General features: G+C 34.1%; 1 protein-coding gene across 2 annotated transcripts; it reads left to right on the plus strand.

The window, feature by feature from the left end:
* Positions 1 to 3,535: 3,535 nt before the first annotated feature.
* LOC117322076 (cell surface hyaluronidase-like) lies at positions 3,536 to 24,044 on the plus strand. 2 transcript variants are annotated; one of them, XM_033876818.1, is made up of 28 exons: positions 3,536 to 3,654; positions 4,644 to 4,777; positions 5,075 to 5,294; positions 5,448 to 5,620; positions 6,725 to 6,869; positions 8,244 to 8,423; positions 8,784 to 9,008; positions 9,202 to 9,306; positions 9,968 to 10,140; positions 10,336 to 10,408; positions 10,591 to 10,727; positions 11,351 to 11,481; positions 11,748 to 11,817; positions 12,188 to 12,319; positions 12,603 to 12,735; positions 14,256 to 14,316; positions 14,537 to 14,572; positions 14,868 to 14,999; positions 15,822 to 16,005; positions 16,659 to 16,874; positions 17,254 to 17,459; positions 18,451 to 18,621; positions 20,023 to 20,182; positions 21,166 to 21,231; positions 21,515 to 21,617; positions 21,826 to 21,936; positions 22,089 to 22,132; positions 23,795 to 24,036. In XM_033876818.1, exons 2-27 carry the CDS (start codon positions 4,646 to 4,648, stop codon positions 22,118 to 22,120), a joined length of 3,507 nt encoding a protein of 1,168 aa, XP_033732709.1. In that variant the 5' UTR covers positions 3,536 to 3,654; positions 4,644 to 4,645; the 3' UTR covers positions 22,121 to 22,132; positions 23,795 to 24,036. The 2 variants fall into 2 exon arrangements, with proteins under 2 accessions (XP_033732709.1, XP_033732708.1); XM_033876817.1 differs by lacking the exon at positions 22,089 to 22,132 and having other exon boundaries at positions 3,540 to 3,654; positions 23,795 to 24,044.
* Positions 24,045 to 24,538: the final 494 nt, after the last annotated feature.

The following is a 24,538-nucleotide window of genomic DNA, read 5'->3' on the forward strand; positions in this document are numbered from 1 at the left end:
AAGCTGGCTTTTCATTCAGTAGCGAATCTAATAATTATGAATATTTGATGGAGAAGTCGTCATAATTGTCTTAAGAATGATTATAAATAAGCTATAATGGTGTATTATACCAATTAAGCTCTGGATACCCCAGACAACCGAACAAAATGCGAACCCCTAATCGATATAGAAGTATTGTACGTTTTTTATGTGACATATCTTCAAAGAAAATTCTCTCACAAATTGCTGTATCTTGTACGCCACAATTACTCTTAGTAAACATAAGCTGATATTTTGTTTTTGTTGTTGTTGTTTTTTTTGTTTGTTTGTTTGTTTTTTTGGTTTTTTTTTCATAACAAGTCAATCCGTTTTATCTTTATACAATCAAAAAACATTAATTTTATCGTCATCGTCGTCGTCATCGTCGTCTTCATCGTCGTCGTCGTCGGAATGAGAGTTTCAACATTGTTATTTTAAGGGTGTCTTACCTGGTATGTTTATGTAAAGCCTAATTTCACAGTTGACTTTTTGAATGCAAGCTTATCAAGAAACACACGTCTTTGTACAATTTTGTTTAAAGAGATTCGTGTTTGAAAAATAAATGTTAAATGAAAATAATAATACGTCTTATACACAGCTAGGTACAGATTACACCTTCACGATTTAAATCCTATTAGTTAATATTCCAATTACAACAGGAATGCCGATAAACATTGCGAGGTCCAATAATTTAAAAAATTAACACCTCGGGTAATATCAATATGATTCTAAACCATTCTCGTCTCAGAGCTCTCAAATAAATGGGAGAAATGCAATTCAAATTTCAAAAATCGAACCAGTTTTGTATTTCACGTATTAAATATCATCGAATACAGGAGTAAAGTGGAAAAATGACCCTGTGTAAATCGTAATCCAGATAAATTTTCAAACTTGGATTCAGAACCACTAGGTGAATTTCAAACCCCCAAAATAATTACGCGATATCCACTAAAGTATGATAACACATTACAATATCAATTTACTTATACATACAGTTAATGCCGAAGAATGAATGTCGAACTACATCATACACTAAAAAATCTACTGAGTAATAAGTCGTATCAATATTTAGGATCGCTCAAAAATCAATTTGAGTTCAAACCATGAACGAATTTTAAATGATATTGACTTTGAGTAATAGATCCTTTTCAGACAGAACTAATAATCCTGTTGTTGTTTTTTTGAAGATTTAAACAGATAGACAACCATTTAGTGAAAACAAAGTTAAAATATAAAGAGAAGTTCGGAAAATTAAAGTTTGATTTTTTTATTTTGTTTTCTTGTTACCGACGATTAACAAAACGAAAATGGAATATTATGTAACATTTAAATGGTTAAAAGTAGAGAAGAAAAATAAACAAAAACTTGGATAAATAGGAATTTTTCATGGAATTATGTTAATATTGAATAAATGTATATACAATTTTTAAACAAAGTGATTGGAAAAAAATGGAAATACAAGGCCAGAAGAAAGTAACCGGAGCTGATGTAAACTGTAGTACTAAGCTGCCCATCAAAAGTCAAACTGACTCTAAATTATGTTGGTCTAGCAATCAGAAGTATATGTTACATATGTCATCAGATTGCCTGATTAAGCTATCAAAATATAATCTTCTGCCTCCGTTCTACTTTTAAACTTAACCCTTAAAGCATATCGGTGATCAGACACGAAATAACACTTATATACATGTATACTGTGTCCGAAATGATGGTCACTCGACCGTGAAATAATATCTGGGGTGCGTGATTTCATGCGGGGGACAGATGGTCAAGGGCAAGGCCATATAGGCCGTAATCTATTGAAAATCTACATGTTGTTAAATAAATACGAACTACGGACTAAGTATATTTTGAATGCAAGTTCTGATTTTTTTTTCATTTTTTTTTTTTTTTTCATTTTTTTTATCCCCTTCTTCAAATGATAACATGTATTACTGGTGTAAAACTGCATTATGATATTTCATTTTTTTCCTGCCATTCTTACAGGTATATATCTAGTCTAGTTAGACTCGTGACAGATTCCATTGATCAATACAATGTATCGAACTGTTCATTTCTATTTTACATAATATTGGCATTCACAGTAAAACAATAGGGTCCGCGATAGCTCAGTAGGTTAGAGCTTGGCCACGTAATCTCAGATGAAGATCCGAGGTGTGAGGTTCGACGCTCCCTACCCATGTCAGTTTGCGTTTCTCGGGAAGTTGAGAAACCTGCCGATCTCTGATTTCGTGGTTTTGTCATTGAACAAGACACTTGACTAATTGGCCTAAAGGTATGCGATGGGCCTCCAGTATGCTGTTCAGTGAGCTAATGAACTACTCAAAGGATACCCCCGTTCCCCCTCAAAAGGACCCTGGCTGTTTACTTGACAATAAATCCAGTAAACTAACAAACACAGTTGTTGCCACTGCACAATACGCAATCGGAAGTCACTAGTGTAAGGTGTTGTTCTTACATTGGACACGATCCAGTGAGTATTACTGTAACATCGCTACAAACAAGTCAATTATAGTATCCAAACAAAGTGGTGATCAAGTACCGTGAAATTTGTCGTGACATACCACCCTGATAAGTCAGTCCTGTCCATTTGTTTATGTCTCGTAACAAACGCATGGCTGAACAGCGAAACAGAAGGTTCACAATAATCAATCCTCGTCAGTATTAAAATATATCTTTATAAATATGTAAAACCAAAATATTTGTTTTTAGTACCTCATTTTAATGCATGTACTGTTTTCATCTGCTAAGGTCACTTTGAGACATTAGCACAGTACTGTCAACACATCAGAATTCCTTTCGTCTGTAATCACGAACTTCACCAAACGTATCGGTGAGATGGAGAAACCATTTTGTCATTACGCTTCGTTTGGTGATTACATTTATTGTTTATTAAAATAATACTATCAAACAAAAAGTAAAAAAGAACATGAGTCTGCTTCCTGATAATTGACATGATATCAAAACTACAGCAACGATTTACAACGACTGACATTACGTCAAAAATGAATCATACCTCTCCTGACATTGCATTAAATAGGAATCATTTCTCTCCTTACATTACATTAAACAGGAATCCTTTCTGTCTTGACATTATTTAAGATAGAAATCATTGCTCTTCTGATATCGCATTAAATACAAATCACTTCTCACCTGACATTACATTAAATAGTAACTAGTTCTCTCCTGATATACATGTTATCATTTGAAGAATGAGGTAAATACAACTTTTAAAAAAGAAACTAAAAAAAAAAAATGAAAAAAAATAAATTAGAACTTGTATTCAAAATAAACTTAAATGTAATTCGTATTTATTTACCGACATGTAGATTTTCAATAGATTATTGCCCATATGACCTTGCCCGTGACCATCTGTCCTCCGCATGAGATCGCGCACGCCTGATATTATTTCACGGTCAAGTGACTATCATTTCGGACACAGTATACATGTATATAAGTGTTATTTCGTGTCTGAACACAGATTTGCTTTAAGGGTTAAGTTTAAAAGGAGAACGGAGACCGTATATTCTATTTTGATAGCTAAATCAGGCAATTTGATGACGTATGTACCATATACCTCTTATTGCTAGACCAACATGTTTTCCTGTCAGTTTGGCAACAGCTGTTGATGGAAAGGTATGTACTACAATTTTCATCTGTTCCGGTTACTTTTCTTCTTGCCGTGTATTTCCATTTTTCACAATCATTTTGATAAAATATTGTATATATGTTCATTCACATTAAATATTTCCGTGAAATATTTCTATTTATCAAAGTTTTTGTTTATTTTTATTCTCTAATTTTAATCTTTTAAATGTTACATAATCTTCATTACAAAATCATAAAATTAAACTTTCATTTTCCGAACTTCTTTTTAAATTTTACCTTTGTTTTCACCTAATGGTCGTCTATCTGTTTAAATCTTCAATGGTGATATATTGGGATTGTTTTTTATTGTTATTATTTCTTTCGTTTTTATTGCGGTTTAACGCGCATCACAGGGTATATAGATACCTACTGCTTTTCGAAGCCGCGATGAAAATGAAAAGAAACATTTCCATTTAATTCATATATTTACATTAGGATGATATGGAAGAAAGATTTAAAGAACAGGGACATTTCAACAAAAAAAGATAGCTAATAGATGCACAATTATTGGAAATGCCGGTGATTCCACTAATGCACCAAGCCATCGTTTACCTTTCTTTCCGCTCCCAGCTTTTTAAAACAAAAAAAATATCAATTAACGTAAAATAGAATAATTCGTGTTAGATTTTTTCTATGTTAATAAAGGCAAAGACAGCACAATTTACGAAAATGAACTGGGGACTTTTTCTTCTGGCGTATTAATATTTTACCGTGTTGTAATGTGTGGAAAATCAACACATACCGTATTCATAGTGTCTGCATGGTCAAATGTTTGTGTTCACTTGGTAGTTTCATATAACGAACAACACTCAGAATGTAAATATAGTATGATATATAAATGTAAAAACTACCTGTTGCCTATCAAAACAAAACGTTTCAATTTCGTTATTTCCATTTCTTTATTATTATTATCTTATTTTTTTCCCAGTACATAATGTTTGGTTCTGTTATCTTTATTTTCTTTGCTTTTTTATAAGTCATGGCAGATGCAATAAGACAGATGTTCCGGCCAGTTATTATTTTATACTTTGTGACGTCAGTAATTGCGTGTCCCCACAATGACGTCACTTTATCTCGATGGAGCGATAGCAATACCTGGCCTGATAACAAGGTGAGTCGTTTTATATCTAAGGATAAGCAAGTATGATGTTAACATTGACAATAATGTACAATAACTTTTCCGATAGTTAGTTTTGAAGTTTTGAAGCTATAAATGTTCTGTGATAGGACAATAACATGCATAAGTTTCTTAAAAACAGCAGACATTGGTACGAGAACCAGTTTGTGATCCCTGTTTATCCAGTCTTAATTATTTTTGTGTGTTTCGGATGCGGGCATTTCTAATATACTGGTAGACCTCAAACTTTCATGTACAAAATCACTGGCACATTTTCATGATACATTGTAGCTTCCCGAAGCTGGCACTAACGTCAGCATCACCGGCAATGTACTTTTGGACATGTCACCTCCGCCATTGTTCGGAGTAACGGTGGAGACAAATGGCAAGCTCGTGTGGAGTCCAGAGGGAGATTTCACAATGATTGCAAACTTCATTCATTTGAAAGGAGAGCTCCACATTGGTTCAGAGACCTGTCCATTTGAGGCAAACGCTCGGATTTCTTTGACCGGTATGTCAATAGATAGTTTGATTTCAGTGAAGTGTAGTGGCTTCAGTGCGGTAACACAACATATAAATAAAACATCACAACAAATTATAGCCCAAACAACGAAGTATATGTGATATCAAGATAAATTCCAATTTGATAAAATAATCTGTTTAGGTGATCGACAAGAATACTCCGTTCCTAAATTTGGTCAGAAGTTTGTCGGGGTGGACGATGGAGGAACTTTGGAAATCCACGGGAAAAAGAAGCTGGCGTGGACCAAACTAGCCCAAACTGTTCCCCGACTAGAGAAGACCAATGGTTTGATCTTCTCCTCTACCGAAGACCGTGTAAGTATATAATCACTCATCATCAATCGCAATGTTGTTGTCAAATGTTAAATTAGTCCATTCTCCCTATTGTATGAGAATGGTTTACACTATTTCTATTTAGAAGTGTTAGTTTTGTGAGTGACATTTTAGACAATTTTCATGTCCGGAAACTCATTGACTAAATATTCTAAAGTATTACTAATTTCACAGATATTTAGATACCTTAGTTTTAGTACCATGTACACACTTATAATTACTTTGTGTTAAGGAAACACTGATGAGGCCAAAATAAATCTGTTTTCCTAATTACAATAGATATACCCTTTATCTCTCCTTTTCTTTCCTCATTGCTCTGCTTCCTGTGGTTTGTTTTCTGTTAGAGGTGTATCTTCGACACTGGTCCTCGTATGACCGTGCTTGTTGCGAGGATGTTGAATCTCTGAAAACAAATCAAATCATCTTTAATCAACATTTTATTTTTGATATACCTTTGTTTTTACATCTTGAAGCGAAACTATCATTTCCCTATCTTTAGGTGACTCAAACATTGTTCATATGATAACACTGTCTATACACTAAATATATAATAAGTAATATATATGACTAATTCATCATTTCGCTTATCTGTTAAGATTTGATAATGCGATAACATGAAAGTACGTTAAGGCGACTACGATTACAGAGCGTATTAGTATTGTATGTTTTCATGTAGAATTAGTGCAAAATACAGTGTAATTTTACGTTAACTGCACTGTGATTGTACGTTATCATCTAACGTAAGCATATCATGAAAGTAGCGTGTTATTTTCACACACTATTCCAATAATGCCTCTACCCTGCCTTGCGAATACTTGAAGTACGAATGTTTATACAAACAACACACAAGTTATTACCACTTTCAATACAAAATTATAGTTAAATACATCATAACCAAGCTGAATTTAACTCAATCATACAGCTGTTTCGTCCCTTATAGATGCATCAGTAATGCTCAGGTCCTAACGTAGTGAAACAATTGCATAATTTTATATTGATAACGTTTGGTACCTGTATGTTTTTTGTACATCTCTGTGTACGAGTGTTATATAAAGTTGATGAATAATTAGGGATTTTGTTTTCAAGCCTATGGGATATCATTCAGAGGGGCTGGCTATTTACACATTTAACGATGATGGCGGTCTCTACAAACATAAAGTATATTCTACTAGTGGTGTGACAGCTGATGAGGCTGCTGGAGCCGTTAATGGTATCGTGTCTCATCTCTCGGGTAAGTTGGAGAAATCATCGAACTACTACATTTTGAAGTGAACATTGTCTATTTGAGATTTTTCTTCAGATACATACCAATCACTTTAGTCTAATGTAAAATATTGTATGTTTTAACTTTAGTCTGAATTATATGGAATTGGCGTTTAGTCGGAGGTTATATTGTTGGCTTCGTGTGTCTTTAGTTGCGATAGATCAATTACATATTTTATGACAGGTAATCTTTTGTATGTTTTATACTATTTCAATTATGAATCACAAATTCTTGCACGTGTCAGAGGCGACATAAAAACAGATTATCAAGTGATGAAATTGTAAATAATTCAAAGTGAAAAAAACGACGAAAATAATTTTAAGTTCACTTAAATAAATTCAAGTTGACATCTAGCTCTTGTATCTTTTTTTTTTAATATACAATAGGAGTATAATTCCTTCGTTGATAAATTGATCAACTTTGCAAACATCAGTTAATATATTAATAAATCTACAACATGTCAGCAAGATGATCGATTACAACGGGGATATTTGCATTAATAGAAACTAGTAAAGAAAAAAATCGAATTACTAAACAACTCATTGATGAGCTTTTAAAATATAATTTAATGTCCGTTTTGTTGAAAAGTTCGGTTTTGAATTAACTATATACAGATGCTTGGGTAATTGTATGGTAAGGATAGGTACATTAGATTAACACAAGCTATCCGTTTTGTGTGAAGAATCCATACAAATCCTATTTCTGCTCCAAATAAGTGTTCCGTCAGGATGATAAAAAATCTGGCCTTGTAGAACCGAGTTGGCAGCTAATCTTAAACAATCATAGGGGTACCTACAATAAACATCGTGTTATATAGCTGATTAAGTTTGTACAAGTTTATCTAAGGGTTTTGGAAAGGAAACTTGCCCGGAGCTTTAGAGTTAAATATTGCATGTAACTATTGATATAAAGGATTGTGTCTGTCGCATTGTGATGTATAACAGGTCAGAAACTGGGTCGTGATCATGATTATTAACGGTAACCGCCTTCGTGAGAAGACATATTTAAAATCATAAAAATAGTTTCCCATTCACATTTAAGCGACAGCATTTTAGATTTATTACGAAATATACATCAGTGTTTCCTCGAGACATTATGATGGAATAACATGTCCTAGTCTTTTGAATATATTCATAGCCATGTCTACATGTTTTCCACTACTTCGAAAACGCTTAAATATTATTACCGCTAAAATATGTACGTTTACAGTATCTGAAATGCAGGATTTGTTTTATTATCAAATCTGGTACAATAGTTCTAGGTTTAACGATAAACCTATCAAATAGTTAGTAATTCATTCAACTAAGAAAACCATACCTCCTTCTGCTAAATACATTACAGGTATTCCCGATGGCAAACTTGTCATGATGGCGGTTCAGTACACAATGGTTTCGGACCAACTCCAGGTCGATCTGTCTCCAGTGTTTGCCGCCATTGAGACGATAGCTGGTATCCCTCAAGGTCAAGGTCAGATAAGACGTATTACCAGATTCGATGCTTACTCTCTGGTTGCTGTAAAAGGTAAGAAATATCATAAGTACGTGAATGAATGAATAGGGATTCAAATGATGACTTATTCATATGCCAATACAAATGAAACACTCTTTTTCGTAACAGAGAGGAGTTGCCCGGTTGTTTAGAATTTAGAGATAATAGTTTGATCCCGACCTTGTCACTTCATTTTACTTTGTTTGTAATTGTACAGTTCTGTATTAAAATGTAATCAAAAGCCAGTGGGGTTTTTTGGGTTTTCTTGTTTGGTTTTTTTTTTTTTTTTTTTGATGTGAAAACCTCGGAATTTTCAGATGTATAGAACACCAACCAGAAAAAAATTAATAGTTAAAGTTTGTATAAAGAACAATCATTTCCATTTAATTAAAGGTGACCCAACGAAAACAATGGAGACACTGACCCCTGTCCACCATTATCATCAAATAGCAGAGTCCAGCTTGGAAATCAATGGCCTGAAGATGGTCGCAATAAGCAAAACTACTTCCAAACAAGTGAAAACCTGGGAAAATCACAGATTTGATTTCAGGATCGTGGGGAAAGACGCTTCTGTTCTTGTTTTGGATCTAGTTGATGACGTCAGCTCATGGAAAGAAGGTGCGAGTTTCAAATATGAGAATACAGACAAGAAATTCACAAAAGTCCAAAATAAGAACAAACATTGAAGATTTTTCTAAAAAAAGTCAACCAATTTAAGTTGTTTTATTATTTGTTGTAACCGGTCATATATACTACTACAACTTAACATGATCTTTTGTACAATTCTTTCAAAAGTTTACTTTAACCTCAGGTGATCGCCTATTACTGACCTCGACTGACTACAGCATGGAAAAAGCTGAGGTGGCGACCATTGTTAGATGTACGGACTGCAGTAGTAAACAGGTCAAAGTTGCACGTAAGTTTTTACTGTTGATGTAACCGTATGTCACTGTTAAATGTACACGTCATAAGCGATCGTGGTTGGGGTGATCGTTTTCATGGAATGCGTTTGTAAATTGAGATATTCTGAAATTTATTGTTGTGTAACATAATTCTTTTCGTGGTGATATGTCTTTTTACAAAATATCTACTTTTGACGATAAATATGTAATGTATAGTAGTGATGTATACAGGGATTAACTATGTATTTTACAATTTTACATATTTCGGTGTTATCATTCATTGTGACGTAATTATACAGACAATGAAAATAATTTAAGATATTTTGATGTGCCATTTCTTCAGAAGCTAAATCACGTATAAAATAAGCACAACTAAAAAAACCAAATGAATGAATAAATGAAAAAAATGAATAAAATCATTTGTGAAAAAAAATGAAATCCAGGAATATGTTTTCACAATATCCGTTTGCATCCGTTTTAATCATTTTCTACTTCAGTCTTATTGAAATACAATTAATCAATAATAATATTTAACATTTATGCATGATTTTCAATAGTACATGTATCTCGTATAATCTTCCTTTCTATTTTCCCAACATCTCTCATTCACATAATTATATGCATGTATACATTGTATGATCTAAATAAAACATAAATCAATCTGTTTTTCTACAGTCCTTCCGAAATTCATGCACTACAGTGGAGTGGAAAATAACGTTGATATGAGAGGCGAGGTGGCGCTGCTGTCGCGAAATATCGTTATAGAAGGCGTTATGAATGCCTTTTGCCCTACCGTTAACGAAAATTGTAATGACTACGATTTCGACACGTTCGGCGGTCACGTGAAGGTAGAATTAATTCACTTCCTGTTATTGAAGAATTGCTATATTTTATCACTCCTTGTTTATTCCCTGTAAAATTGACCAATAACAGTCCTTCTCATTTTGGTATACATAGCTTTCAGTGAATAAAATTGCTCTGTAAGATTTACAAGCGATTTTTCTACATACTCTTTACACTGATTTATACTTTTTTTTTCACAGGCTGTTAAAGGGTTTAAAAACGTACACATTGAAGGGGCCGAGTTCTACCACTTGGGCAAACAGACAGACCTAGGTATTGGATTTGATTTCATTGGTCATTGTAACATTTTGAACCTTACCTCCAACAAAAAATCAGTCAAGATATCAAGATTTATCACATATAATATTTAATTCCTATTAGAATTATATACAGCATAAAATGCTATTTCGAAAAAAAAACTAGTTTTTGTTTTAAAAGAATTTAGTAAATTTTAGGTCACTACCCGATCCACTTCCACATGTGTGAGGATGTGGATGGTCCAGAGTATCCTAATCCACCCTACATCAGGGATAACTCAATCCACCACACCTTCGCCAGGTGTGTCACGGTTCATGGAACTCACGGTCTCACGGTAAGATTTAATTATTGCACTGTTTAACAATAGCAATTGACACAAAAATGTTTCTTGGAATTGGTATGGGCAATGCTTTTTTTTTCTTTTTTTTTTCTTTTGTATGCAAATTATATTTAAACGTGTATTGCAGAAAACAATATGCATTTGATATGTTCAAATAAATCCTCAATGTGGTAATATGGATGAGAAATAGTTACGTTTATGACAAAATCCCAAATCACACTGAATCTTTACGAACGATTATTATGTGGTGCGAATTTAATTTTAACTGATATTCCTGTATGGGACTACACTCGATTGCATGTAATTGAAGGAATTCCTGTTTTAATTTATCATGGATTTTTACTATTTATGTTTTGTTTAAATGGAATGTTATTGTCCACGTCTTGTGTTTATTTCTTCATAAAGACCTGGGTTGCACCGACACCTTACCTTGTCCAAACTACTAGAATTATCATATGACTTCCAAATACAATATATATTATTGGATTTTGCCGATAAATTTACACGGAAAAAGATTATTCCAAAATAATTTTCTCCATGGAATTAAGATAAATTATAAGGTTTTTTATGGTTGCTTTAATAACAAGGTAAAGAAGATTTTCAATCTCGGATTGTAGGTAATGGACAACGTTGGTTACGAGTCTCTTGGTCACTGCTATTTCCTGGAGGACGGCGGGGAAAAGAGAACAGTTTTTGATGGAAATCTCGGAGCTAGTACCAGATACGGGAAGCTGATTCCTTCTGATGCGTACATATCGACTTTACTTCAAAAAATCATAATTAATCTTTTCCGTTTTTTAATAATTTGTGAAAGAAGCAAAATAATTTTTTTACCTCATTGATGTCGACTATATATCGAGTTTCTGAAGATAAACTCTAAAAAAAAATAAAAAACTTTTAAAATTTTAAAAACAGTAACTAAAAGAAGTTATCTGTCCTTATAGAAACAACAACATATTCAATAAACTTTAGAAATTTTGAGTACAATTTTTAATATGTATTCTTTTTAAACAGGGAACCAACCACGTTCTGGATTACCAACCCCAATACAATATTACGGAACAATGTTGCCGCCGGAAGTGAGGTAATAAACCACAATAGATTCAGTTTAACTAAAATATGTCAGTAAATAAAGTAGATGATTAGCTATAAATAAGTGATCGTACTCTTTCTTAAACATTTCATAAAACAGTACGTCATATTTACACAGCAAGATGTTTATCACAATTTAACGTTTTTATGTATACAACGTGTTGTACTCATATTGTTTTACTTGACAAATAACGGTATATCTATAATTCAACATCGTCCCCATGGTTCTTGTTAGAAGTGTTTTCCAAAGAGATTATGTCGAATATTAAAGAGAAAATTTATTAAGCTATAATTTTTTACCACGCTTTGATTTTAACAATACGCTATATACAAATTTCAAGATTTCTTTCTTGTTGCCATAGAGAAAGGGCTATTGGTTTATATACCCCGATATTCCACTTGCTGGATCCGCTACGAAAGGTTATATGCAGAGAGAAGAGGCTCGTCACACTGCTATCACGGAGTTTACCAATAACGTCGCGCATTCAAACAAGGTACATTTCGTTCCCTATTTGGCTTGACTACACTGATATAGTCACACACTGTCATTTACTATCTTTGGGACGACCTGACACAAACATCTCGTTCAGATAAGTCCGATCGTCATATACATTTTACAACAATATTTTCATTGTTTTTAACTCATAGTTTACTTTCTACTTCCGTATTTTTCTTTCTTACGAAACAACAAACCAATGGTTAGTTCTAACCATACAGGCTATTTGCAATGTAAATCCGAATGGTCTTTTATGTCGTATAAATTTGAATATTTTATAGAATGGATTTTTTCTGGACAACCGCCTGGATGAAAACACCGGTGCAATTATATCAAATAACTTTTACCATCCAAGGGAAAACCCACTCGATGAAAACTCAGCTAACAAACATGTTATCATCGATAGGCTTACTGGTACGTATATATCAAATGTGTTCAACAACTACACGAGAGTCAATGTAGCATACTGTAAATCACTTATATTTCGCGTGGGATTTATTTTCGCGTTAATTTGCGAGGAGAGTCAAAGGCGAAATCAAATCTTTCACGAATATTTGTATGAGAATGACAAGAATAATAAGTGGCGTTCATTTTGAATCTACCGTAATTTTTAGTTGGTGAGCAAACATCGCCGTTAAAATCATGATAAAATGATAGATTATACTTATATCAGAGTGCGTTTTTTCACAAAACACCAAAATTTCACACACAAAAAACAAAAAAACAAAAAAAACACTGAACACTGATATTTTGGTTGAACTCGGACTTAGTTAACTTCTAGACTACGTTTTACATGTAGTTAATTTAAGCATGATAGATAAGGTCCCGAGGATCCCGGATGGTCACCCGGAATACGTTATGTAAGGTTACATATATGCATATCACTTCACATCGCTTAATTCTCGAAAAGATATTTACCATAACAAAATTGAAATCAATTTTTTTTTAAATTCAATTCAAACATTCAGAGTAAATAATCCCCTGGGGTATAAATCATTCGTAATAGAGAATTGTTCATCGGTATCACTGTATACGCACGTATGTTAATTACAATGTACGTTAACTCACAACCTATTGTAGTCTGTCATCTTCTTAATGAGCCTGGGTTTTGTTCAATGTCTGACACCGCCTTTGTAAACCATTTAGCATGCATACAGGTACGGTAAATACAATTCAGTATGGCCAGACACCAATATCACATGATTGAATCATATGACTTTTCTTGTACTGTCACAGGACTCCCATAAACAAAATGCCTACCAACATGGGAAAATCGCCGACAATCTAACGTCATTCGCGAATTTAAAGTCATTATGAGATCGGAATTCGCGAAACTATGTATTCGCGAATCAGTCAAATAAGATGAGTTCGCGAAATTAAGTACTCGTGAAATATAAGTGATTTACAGTATTATTCAACTATTATTCAATGATTGATATGTTACGAGTCTTTATGCGAATTATAGATTATCTTAAAAGTTTATAAAATTGCATACTGCACTGACAATTTGTCAGATTCAAATTGCTGTATAAATCATGTTAATGATGAGAAGATAAGCAGATATCTCAAAGTCATGTTCATGATGAGAGAATAAGCAAAATATCTCCAGTAATAAACTACAAGACTAAATTACTTCGACTTCATTGTAAAGTTTTCCGCTATCAAAACAAGAGACGTCATCACCATATCAATTACGTATGGCGTCGCAATAGTGTTATCACACATGTGTCTTATGATTATTATAACAAAACAGAACATGAAAGTTGGGTGTTAAATACTTTCTAAGTATTTCTATCGTATTCTTTCTAGATGAATACGTATCGTTCTAAAGTCTTATTCAAAATGATGTTAACAAAAACGTTTTCGAAATACTAGAAATACCAGCAAAATTCATGATTTAATGTAAATCGGAAAATGTTCTTTGTCTTTTGCAGCCTATCAAAACGCACGCAATGCCTGGGTCAGGGGAGGTTGGATTACGCTGACAAGAGCCTCGTAAGCCATTATCATTATAACATATTCTAAACTCGACAACGTAATAATATTCATTGTTTATTTCCAGGAAAAGATTACTGAAAAAGTCAAGTAAAATGCTTTTAAACAGTTTCATTCGCTACCATTATTTTTCGTTGTTTTTAATGACAGTTTTGTTCCAAATTGTTGACATTATTTAATTTATCGATAAATTTATTGAACTTTTCTAATCCATCCATAGATTAGCCGGCAGTCAAACGTCACTCATACTTGTTGGGTAAGTCCATCGATTTATTTTACAAATAATTAGTGCTAACAGTTGGTTCTGATATAGTATTAGTACTAATTAACGTGACCATAACGTTTGAGCTTCACAGAACATCTTACTGATACATTTCAGAAGGCTGTCAGTGTGTGCTGTGCAAATTGTGATCAATCTTGTATGCAGATTTTGACCAATATTGTTCCTTGGATGTGCATATTTCTATCTATCTTGTGATATTCATATTTGGTCAATCCTGTGTTGTGTATAATTTGATCAATCTTGTTTTGCCCGTATTTTGATTTCCAAGGTCGTGGAATCTAAAACAGTTCCTTTCAAAAAGCGTTGTTTTGGGAGAGACGGATAACATTGGCGACCCTGACTGGGGAACTGGAGTGGATGGCTGGAAAATGTTGCCACATTCTTTGCCGCAAAAGAATTAGTAAGTGAAGTAATGTTGATTCCTGTACCGTTCGTAGATTCGCATCCATAACTTCTAATAATGTTGTTTCTATGCGTTTTTAAAGATTAGTCGGAGCCTAAATTAATAAGTATTCAATTGTGTTAAGAGTTAATTGAATGAGATAAAATGTTGACACAATAACAGACCATGGCTGTTCTTTTTTTTAACCATTTGCTTTGTTCAGTCCCAATCGCTCATTTGAAGTTCAAATGTGAAATGTATATCAGATCAACTATTGAAGTTTCCGCTTCTAGACAAATAATGTTATTTGGTAGGTTTAATGTCATATAATAGCACACCATAACTCAAAAACCCTTATGTTTACAATGGACGGATGAACTCCCGCGTAGGAAATTCCTGCCTTTTGCATATGTAATGCATTTTTCGGAGACGTGTATATCTTTATTTTATTCTCGTATATTTGAAGCATCTATCACATTATTAGCAAATTCCGTTGTTTAAGTTCCGTAGCATAACAAGATATTCAATTTTATCCTTATGATTTAATTTACACGAAACAATTCAGTGGACATCCAGTTATATTGATGGACTCTCTAAGAAATTATTACACGGCTGTATCAGCCGATCAAAAGTGACGTTACATTATCGAGACTTCATTTTTTACATTTTGGTCTGATAACATTCCTTACGCCAACGAAAATGCTACAAGCAATATTAAATTCCTATTCCCAATCTTAACAATTGTTTGTCGCATTCACGGTTGCCAATTTCTTGTTATTGTTTAATAATAATTGTTTTGCTATATATAAGGTTTAAATGGAACTGGTTCTTGTTTAACAGTAATCTGCCCATACAAGGCGTGGCGTATTATGATGGACCTTCATATGTATTTGATACCTTCTTTGGAAATTTTACAACAAATCAAAACAGGAAGGCAGGTGCCTTAGGGTTTAAGAGGAATAACAAATTCTCTACCCCGTCAATCAGCGGCACCAAGAATATCAAATTTGGATTCTCCGACGGAGTGAGTACCATTTCCTCTTCGAAAAATTGATATTTGGTGTTCTCATTTTAGTTGTATGGTGACACAAATAGGTTGAAATTGTCCTTCTCTATCTAATAACATGTAATTGTTTTAATTATCAATTAATACTTTTCATTCTTGCTGTAAATATAATGGTGACATAAATATCAGAAAAAGATTGAAATTGTTGATCTCAAGCCGATAAAATATAATCATTCTTAAGGATAAACTACAGATTTCATAGTATGCTTCCAAAATAAACGCAAAGCAAGAAAAGGGTTAAGAAATTGTGGGAGGGGGATGGAATATATTGCAAACATGAATATAAAGTTACAATAGACTATCTATTTCATATACGCGCAATCTTAAGAATAGCAACGATCTCCCTTGCTAGATTAAAGAACACAACATCGACAATACCAAGAAAGAAAAATATCGAAATGTATTTCGACCTCTCTTCAAATAAAGTTCAGTATCCAAAACAACAAAGCGTACGAAAAACTGGTTAGATTAATATTCAAATAAAAACATTCAAATTATGTCATATATATTTAACATCAAATTACATCATAAGGCTTAATATCAACGACCACTTGTACATTATTTCAAATATTTGGCCGGGCATGTAAAATATGTCTTGTTCCTCTCCCCAGATCCTCACAGGTAACAGGGTGTATGATGGTAACAGTAGTATAACCGGATTCGCCGATTTCGATGGCGACATTGCCGCCAAATTTGTAGACCTGGATGGAACTGTAACAACCATCGCCGAAAGTTCCGTTGTTAGGTCCGACCCGTATATGATAACGTCCCAGTGCACGTTTCGTGATTCATGGAACCTGGTGATTTGTCCTCACAGATATATAGAGGTGAGTAACGCTGTATAGACACATTATGTACTTTCATCTCTAATCTCTCTGTTATCTTCTTCTGACGAGCATTATCTACAGTGTGATCTAAATACAATTTGCCGAATGTTATTCAAACGGTTTTGATCGCAAATACATTAAAATCATAGAAAGATAAGTTAATTTTCATGAGATATGAAACCAGACCCTTACCCTAGTTCTTGAGAACCCTTCGTTAACCGGATATACATGGCAGGTGTCAGTAATGATGCGGAAAATGTTTAGATTTCGAAATAAATCATTAATTATCTTTTTCTATTTATATTTGGTTTTCATTATCTTAAGCTAGAATCACTGTTTCGTTTTGAAGTCAATGTTCGATTGATATTTTCACGTACAGATGAATTTTTTCGTCATGTCGGCCGGAGATTCACACCTTAAACCATATGCGTCACGTGATGATGTACCTGAAAGTCCCAGGCATCTTACACCCAGTGACTTCGTGGGTAGGCTTTCAATGATAGCGGACGGAAAACACAGCTACTCGGTACACTGGGCGGACAAATCTCCTTCTGAATATCAAATCATGATGAGCGGAATGGACAAGTAAGTAGTCACTGGAAAGACTACTTTTTACAAACGTTGAAAATAACAACCCAAAATCACTGGATTATTTTTGATGCAATAAAAACTTACTAAAACAAACATATATAATTTATAATGATAGCTAACAAGTCCAGATTAGCATCATGCAATGCAATAATATCATCACATAATACAAATGTGATATAGATTACGCAAAAATGCGTTAACTAACGCTAATTAACGGCTTCGTTATACTATAACGGAAAATTCTGCTAATATAGTACCTATTTCTAGACCATTTATTTCTTTCAGTGAAATTAATGTTTGTGTTTGAGGCTATCTAATTTCAAATAATATCTTTATTTTATAAAGCAAATAATTCCAATAATAAACATTTTAATCACACAAATGATAATCATTATTTCAAACCTATTAATTTTAAGGTTGATATTTGACTACCGTACAGTGTAAATATCTTCATAGTTAATTGCAAAACCGAAGCAAAGCCTAGAAGACAATTGCACTATTTGCTAACAAGTGTTAACAGTACAGTAGTCTTTAAGAACACATTTCAAAACATTCAAACGTCATAACAAACATTGCAAACTCGACACTTACGTGAGACTAATGTACCTCCCAATCCGGATTACGGCACTACTTTTGATCTATTATGAGTTTTCTTCGACGCCTTCTCGACGAATCCGAGACGAAGCAGCAGGACGCCGCAGTTTTGCCTCTACTGTAATGAATCCTAAATCTATCATCTCATCAAGAACTCTATATTGTCTCATTTCAAAATGTGAGGTAACAGAAGAGAAACCTTGCATATTCTAAATTTATATCAACGCCTAAATCTTTATTGAAGTTGAAAGACGTTGACTTTGTTATTGTTGAACACAAACGTTGAATAAAAATGATGTAAGTGTATATTGTTAAAAATACATCTACTGAATATTCTCTATATTTTATCATCACTGAATCTGATCTGATTTAAATTATCTTATACATACAGGAGATTCCCAATACGGATTGGCTTTTGTCTGCCACGCAACGCTAAGTTCAACCTTTTCACATGGTATCCTACAGTTAGTTGGGGTATAGCGTTCTGGACCGAGGTTAACAGTATACAGGAGATCGACGATGACACTGTAGGGGGAAAGTACTACTTCAACAGCAATACGGGGTAAGTAATGGTTATTGGTATATACCTAACCTCATAGGTAGTTTGTGCCGCTCTAAGTGGCAACTTCCGGCGCAATGCTAAGTTTTTGTGCACTGCAATAAAATATTATCTCACGTATATAATGAATAGCCTTCTTTCAGAATGACACTCTATTGGCAATCAGTAATAAAATCGGTCAACATTACTTCTATTATGTAAACTGATCCTATCAATCAAGTTGATGTCGTAAAATGATATTAAATCATTTCAATAGAGAGGAATGCAGGTAAGACTCTATCATAAGCGTTGTAACTATTTTATATATGGTGATGGTTCCTCCACATGGGCATTTCAGCTGCATAGTCCAATAACTAGCTTTTTGTGGCTGTGCGGTTGAGTGCAGTGTCTGGATACCGAAGTTAAGCAATGTCGAGCTTGGTCAACTCTTGGATGGGTGACCATTCCGTTGTTTTACCGGTGCACGTTTCATTTGGTGGCAGAGTACGGGCCTGGTAGCCTGTAGGGTGCCCTCGGACAGCACGGGGCAATGTTCCCAGAGACTTGTTGGTCACTAGGGGGCCTGGTCATTAGGCGGCACCGCTATAACAACAAGAGGGACAGTTGTTTTTGTTGAGGATGCGATTTGCAACCCATGGAAGTTTCGGGACGAAGCTTATCAGCGAAGGGGTTAATGTGATGGTTCATGGATATGGGCATAGCAGCTGCATAGTCAAATAGCTGTGCAATTGAGTGTCGTGTCTGGGTATCGAAGTTAAGCAAACGTCGAGCATAGTAAGCTCTTGGATGGGTGACCGTTCCGTTGTTCGCCCGGCGCACGTTACATACCATTCCCTGAGTAAGGGATTTCAATTCGTTCGGATGGAAATTGATTGTTCTATTTCTTGAACGATCAGTGCATCTTGTAGTCCATGTTCGGAACTAACTTTTCTCCGCCCTATGTTATCAGAAAATATGTCAAGGTCAAAGTCAAAGTAAGAGGTCAAATATGGGCCAAACATTGAAAAGATCAAAATGAATATTTTTTCACTACATATGAAGAAACATGATTCACTGAGACCGACTGTTTGCAAGTTTTATGATCGTACGATAAAAAATAGCGCAGAAATCGATTTTTGAAAAAAAAAGTTCATTTTCGCAGCCAAAATTCAAATTTCTCCAAAAATGCACTTTTTTTTTGTCTTCTTCTTTATCTTTACTCATAGATATTGGTCATTTGACACATTGATAGCATGAACATGTGCCTTGTAATACGCATTGCTTTTCATTGACCTTGTCCTTCCGAACATTATCCAGAAAATGAAATTGGTGCGAAATCCTCTAATATGTTACCGCTAGAATATCTAGATTTAAGGTAACCAGTAAGACTGGCTTCATGCATGTATATTGAAATATTTTTTGTAGAATGCTGTACGTGAAGATGATGACCCCGGAGGATCGCGCTGGGACTGATTACTATGACTGTCAAGGCAAAAATTGCCCTAACATACGTATACGCATCACAGAAGGGGATCTGACCGACGCAGATTGTAGCCAACGAGATACACCCACACCTCCAGCTCAGGTAACATATATACATGTATTAACAAATATATAACATATGGCGCCATGTCTGGACCTACTGGACATGCTGTCGACTGTATAGTGTGTTATAAAGTTGCACAACACGTACACAAAATAATTGTGGTCTTATTTTTTTAAAGCGACCATATCTGTAGATTTCACACTCATCAAAGCGACAATATCTGTAACTTTAATACTCATTCAAGTGACAATATCTGTAAATTTCATATTCATTAAAGCGACTATATCTGTAGCCTTCACACTCATTAAAGCGACTATATTTGAAGATTTCACACAAATCAAAGCGATTATATCCGTAAATTCTATATTCATAAAAGTGACTATATCTGTAGATTTCATACTCATTTAATGATGAATTCTTCTTATAAATGGTGAAATGGATGTACGAAATAGCGATATCCGAGTCTGTGTTGTAAAACTGCTCTGTAAATTTATGTTAAACTTTTTACCTTGTTTGATGTGTGTAAAGAATGTTACACGGACAAAACCGAAAGGAATCACGTAGATGCGAGTGACGAGTCTGCAGCATTCTGCTTACAAGCGATAACGTATGCTTTCGCGTAGATCTACCAAATTGTAATTTCATTGATTCACACTGAATTAGGTATTTACAAAACAAGGTTGGGGACACTTTAAATTTTCGTTATTAAAGGAAAGTCTTCGTTATATGATAAATTTCTTTAAAACGTAACGCCTGATATCATTTTTCCAACAGTGGTTTTTACAGTTGTAGTCGCTTTAAAGACTCTGGCTAGTTGTTATAGGTGTCAAAGTATTGATATCTAGAATGCGTTGACATTGACTGAAATAGGTAGAAATGTTCTATAATCAACTGGATTTCTAAAGAACGTCCAGTGTCTAGATATGCTTTGCTTATTGGTTAGATCTGATATAATTGAAATAATAGGAAAAACGATTAAAAATAAATAAATAAATTTGCTATTCGAATCTCTTGTGTTGCAGATGCCGGTTATGGAAAAAAGCCTCAATCAAAACTCATTGAGCACATATTATAGCGCACCGGACCAGGTAAAGTATTTCTTCGTATTGTTATGATACGTATCTACAAAACGTCATTGCAATGTTATGATACGTATCCACAAAACGCCATTGTAATGTTATGATACATATCCATTAAACGTCATTGTATTGTTATGATACGTATCCACAAAACGTCATTGTATGGTTATGATACGTATCCACAAAACGTCATTGTATTGTTATGATATGTATCCACAAATCATCATCGTATTTTTATGATATTTATAATTCCATAATAAGGTCATCCATGCAATTGTTATTTTCACTTAAGGATTGGGGAGCTGGTCTAACTGTTCCCTTTGCCACGAGACAAGTGGTGGATGGTCAATATAGTAACTGGACGGAATGGGGAGAGTGTAGCGCCTTGTGTGGAGGTATGTTAAACTACAAGTCACAGTATCAAACTCATTTTACATATAAAGTAATTTCATATATTTTTCAGTTAACAATACTCCGGTTATTTTAACAATATATATAACCACGTGACACAGAACTGTGTATTTTACTATTATATCATTGATTTGAAGTGTTTTGTTAATTTGTATTTACTTTTGCCTGACTATGGACACCTCTAAACAACAGGTGGTCAGTCTGTGAGGATCCGGGCGTGCGACAATCCTAGCCCAAAACACGGAGGCAAAGACTGTGTAGGTCCCAGCCAAGAAACAAAATCTTGTAATGCCCAACATTGTCGTAAGTGCTCTTTCAACTCTATTGCTGTTTTTTATTTTAACGTTCTTAGATAACCCAATAAAGTACCGCTTAAGAAATCATAGTTTCCGTTTAACATAGTCAATTTACGCAGTAACTATATATTTATCTTTCTTCTTATTCTTTCCATGAAGATGATGACATTGGAGGACCGTTTCGATTTTGAATAATGCTATAGGTACGATATAATACTGCATGATGGTGTCCGCCATTCCTAGGTCTTAAAATGTAATAAAGCATGACTTAGTCCGCCATTCCTAGGCCAAATAATGTAACACAGCATGTTTATTTGAATAGATGTCTAGTATCAAGATCAATGTTGGATCTGGGTTAGGGTTAGACTTGAAGTCTCGGGGACTACACTCAAGTCAACTTCATGTACACTGAGGAATGAAGTATACGAAATTGTAATTGAATTGACAGATATCTTGGGTTGCAAGGGTCTTTACTTCACTATTGTTGGAAACAGTTTACATGTCAATTTGGCTACTTTTTCTTTAAAACCTTACTATGGACGTGCGAGGGTCTATGAGCCGTTTCTTAATCGGAATGAGGGGGCTCACGGACTCGCGGTTTTATAATATAACACAACATGACCTTATAATGTTATACTGCACGATTTAGTTTTGCATGCTTTCGAATTGTTTACGTACAGCATGGTTTGGATGGTGACATTAAATCTTGGCTTGATTGTGATGGATGTCAGATTTATTGATGAAATTATGAAAGCTGAAGTTAATAATAAGTTTACATAAGCATGCTGGTTAATGGTTCGATGGTAATTAAACTATAATGTATATTATAGAGACGCCAACGGTACCAAGATAGCATTAGTCTTTGTTACTCATCTCATTCATATATGACACTGTTACACTTTTCAATTCACTCGAGAACTTGAATTATTTTTGTTTTAAAAAAGTGCGGTCACAGAATCTTTAAAGATATCAGCTAGTTACGTTTCACACTTACAATGCTGACAGAATAACTAAGAATTGTTAAATTATAAACAGAACAGATATCAACCATATCTATTGACCGGATCAGTTAGATAACGAGACAATGAGTGTTGATAAAAATAGACAGAAATAGACACCATAGACATGTGTTATCGCTTCAGCTACATGACACAATGTTGCAAATGTAAGTAAATTACATCTTGTGTGACGTTGAGATAAAACATTAACATTCTTTAACACCAAATGTCAATAAATTGTATATGCGCTAACACAGCATCGGCCCCAATAGAAGCGAAAATCTTACGTCATGGTTCGACCTTAGGCACTTTTATCTGGTAATTGACACCAAGAGTTGAAATCCAATATCCTTGATATGTACTATATAGAGAAAGGTATTCAGCTTTTGCTCGAGATCCTCGGAAAACCGGTCGAACACCCTCGTAAAAATAGAAAATCTTTTTCAATTTTGTCGTTTTTTGATATTACGTTGATCACTTACAGTTTCACCTAACCTTTAAGTAACGTCCTAAACATAATACATGCGTATTTTCCAGTAAAAGACATTTTGAATTCATATATTTCTGAAGCAGATATCGTCTGTTCTGTGAGACTTAAGTGTCTTTATTTTCAAATCAGGTTTTGCAATGAGCTGTCTGATTGGTTAACCTATTTTAATGAACCAATCAGACAGCTCCTTGTAAAAACATATTTGAAAATGAAGGCATTTCCGTTTGATAAATTCAATATTAATTGGAAGAAATTAAAACAGAGAATTTTTTTTTCATATGTACATTTTGTGCAGTTTCGGATTTATTTACTTAAGCAACTAAATTGATATCACATCGCATTATACTCGTGAATTGGACTATACTTTTCCTTTGCAGCTATTAATGGTGGATTTGGACAGTGGTCATCCTGGTCATTATGTAAAGGAATCATTAGCTGCAAGGGCTATCAGGAACGATCACGTGACTGTAACTCTCCTGTCCCAGAATTTGGCGGGGAGTACTGTGAAGGGTACTCAAAGGAAATACAAAGGTGTACCCAGATTGGCTGTGAGTGAACTAGTACAACAGACATGTCGCTCTCGATGATTTATCTCTTTATAAATAAAATGTATAGCAGATCATTTCATTATTCTTATCATTCATTCTTATGTTGCGAAAGACATACACGCAAATATACAGTATATACTACTTGTGTAGTATTACAATAGTATTTTTTGTGTATACATCGGCTGTATGCATGATTAATATTAATAATCACTTGTTTTATGTAGAAGAGATATCCCCAATATTTTACTGAAATATTAAGATAAGAAAGAACATTTAATTTAAAATCTTGAACTTTAAAAAACTAAGAGTTAGAAATATCCGTAAACACATTCACAATCGTCAGACTTGAAAATTTGGAGACTTCTTTAAGATATGTAATCCTAATGAATGACTATAAATTATACAGTCTGCTTGGTCATTCGAAGACGGTTAACACCAATGGGGGGGTCGCTAGCGGACACTTTTATAATACCAACACTAATGGAACATTTAGACTTCTTAGTGTATGAACCATCAGTGGAGACACTTATACCTCTAAGTGTATGAATCATCAGTGAAACACTTAGACTTCTT

The sequence above is a fragment of the Pecten maximus genome, chromosome 2 (assembly GCF_902652985.1).
Source record: "Pecten maximus chromosome 2, xPecMax1.1, whole genome shotgun sequence".
In the NCBI taxonomy this organism is placed as follows: Eukaryota; Metazoa; Mollusca; class Bivalvia; order Pectinida; family Pectinidae; genus Pecten; species Pecten maximus.

Excerpts from the sequence above, each read along its gene's own strand:
- LOC117322076 (XM_033876817.1), top strand. The coding sequence starts at position 4,646 with ATGGCAGATGCAATAAGACAGATGTTCCGGCCAGTTATTATTTTATAC. Across the intron at positions 11,818-12,187 it reads ATGTTGCCGCCGGAAGTGAG|AGAAAGGGCTATTGGTTTAT; the intron begins GTAATAAACCAC and ends TTGTTGCCATAG. Across the intron at positions 21,618-21,825 it reads GTGTAGCGCCTTGTGTGGAG|GTGGTCAGTCTGTGAGGATC; the intron begins GTATGTTAAACT and ends TCTAAACAACAG.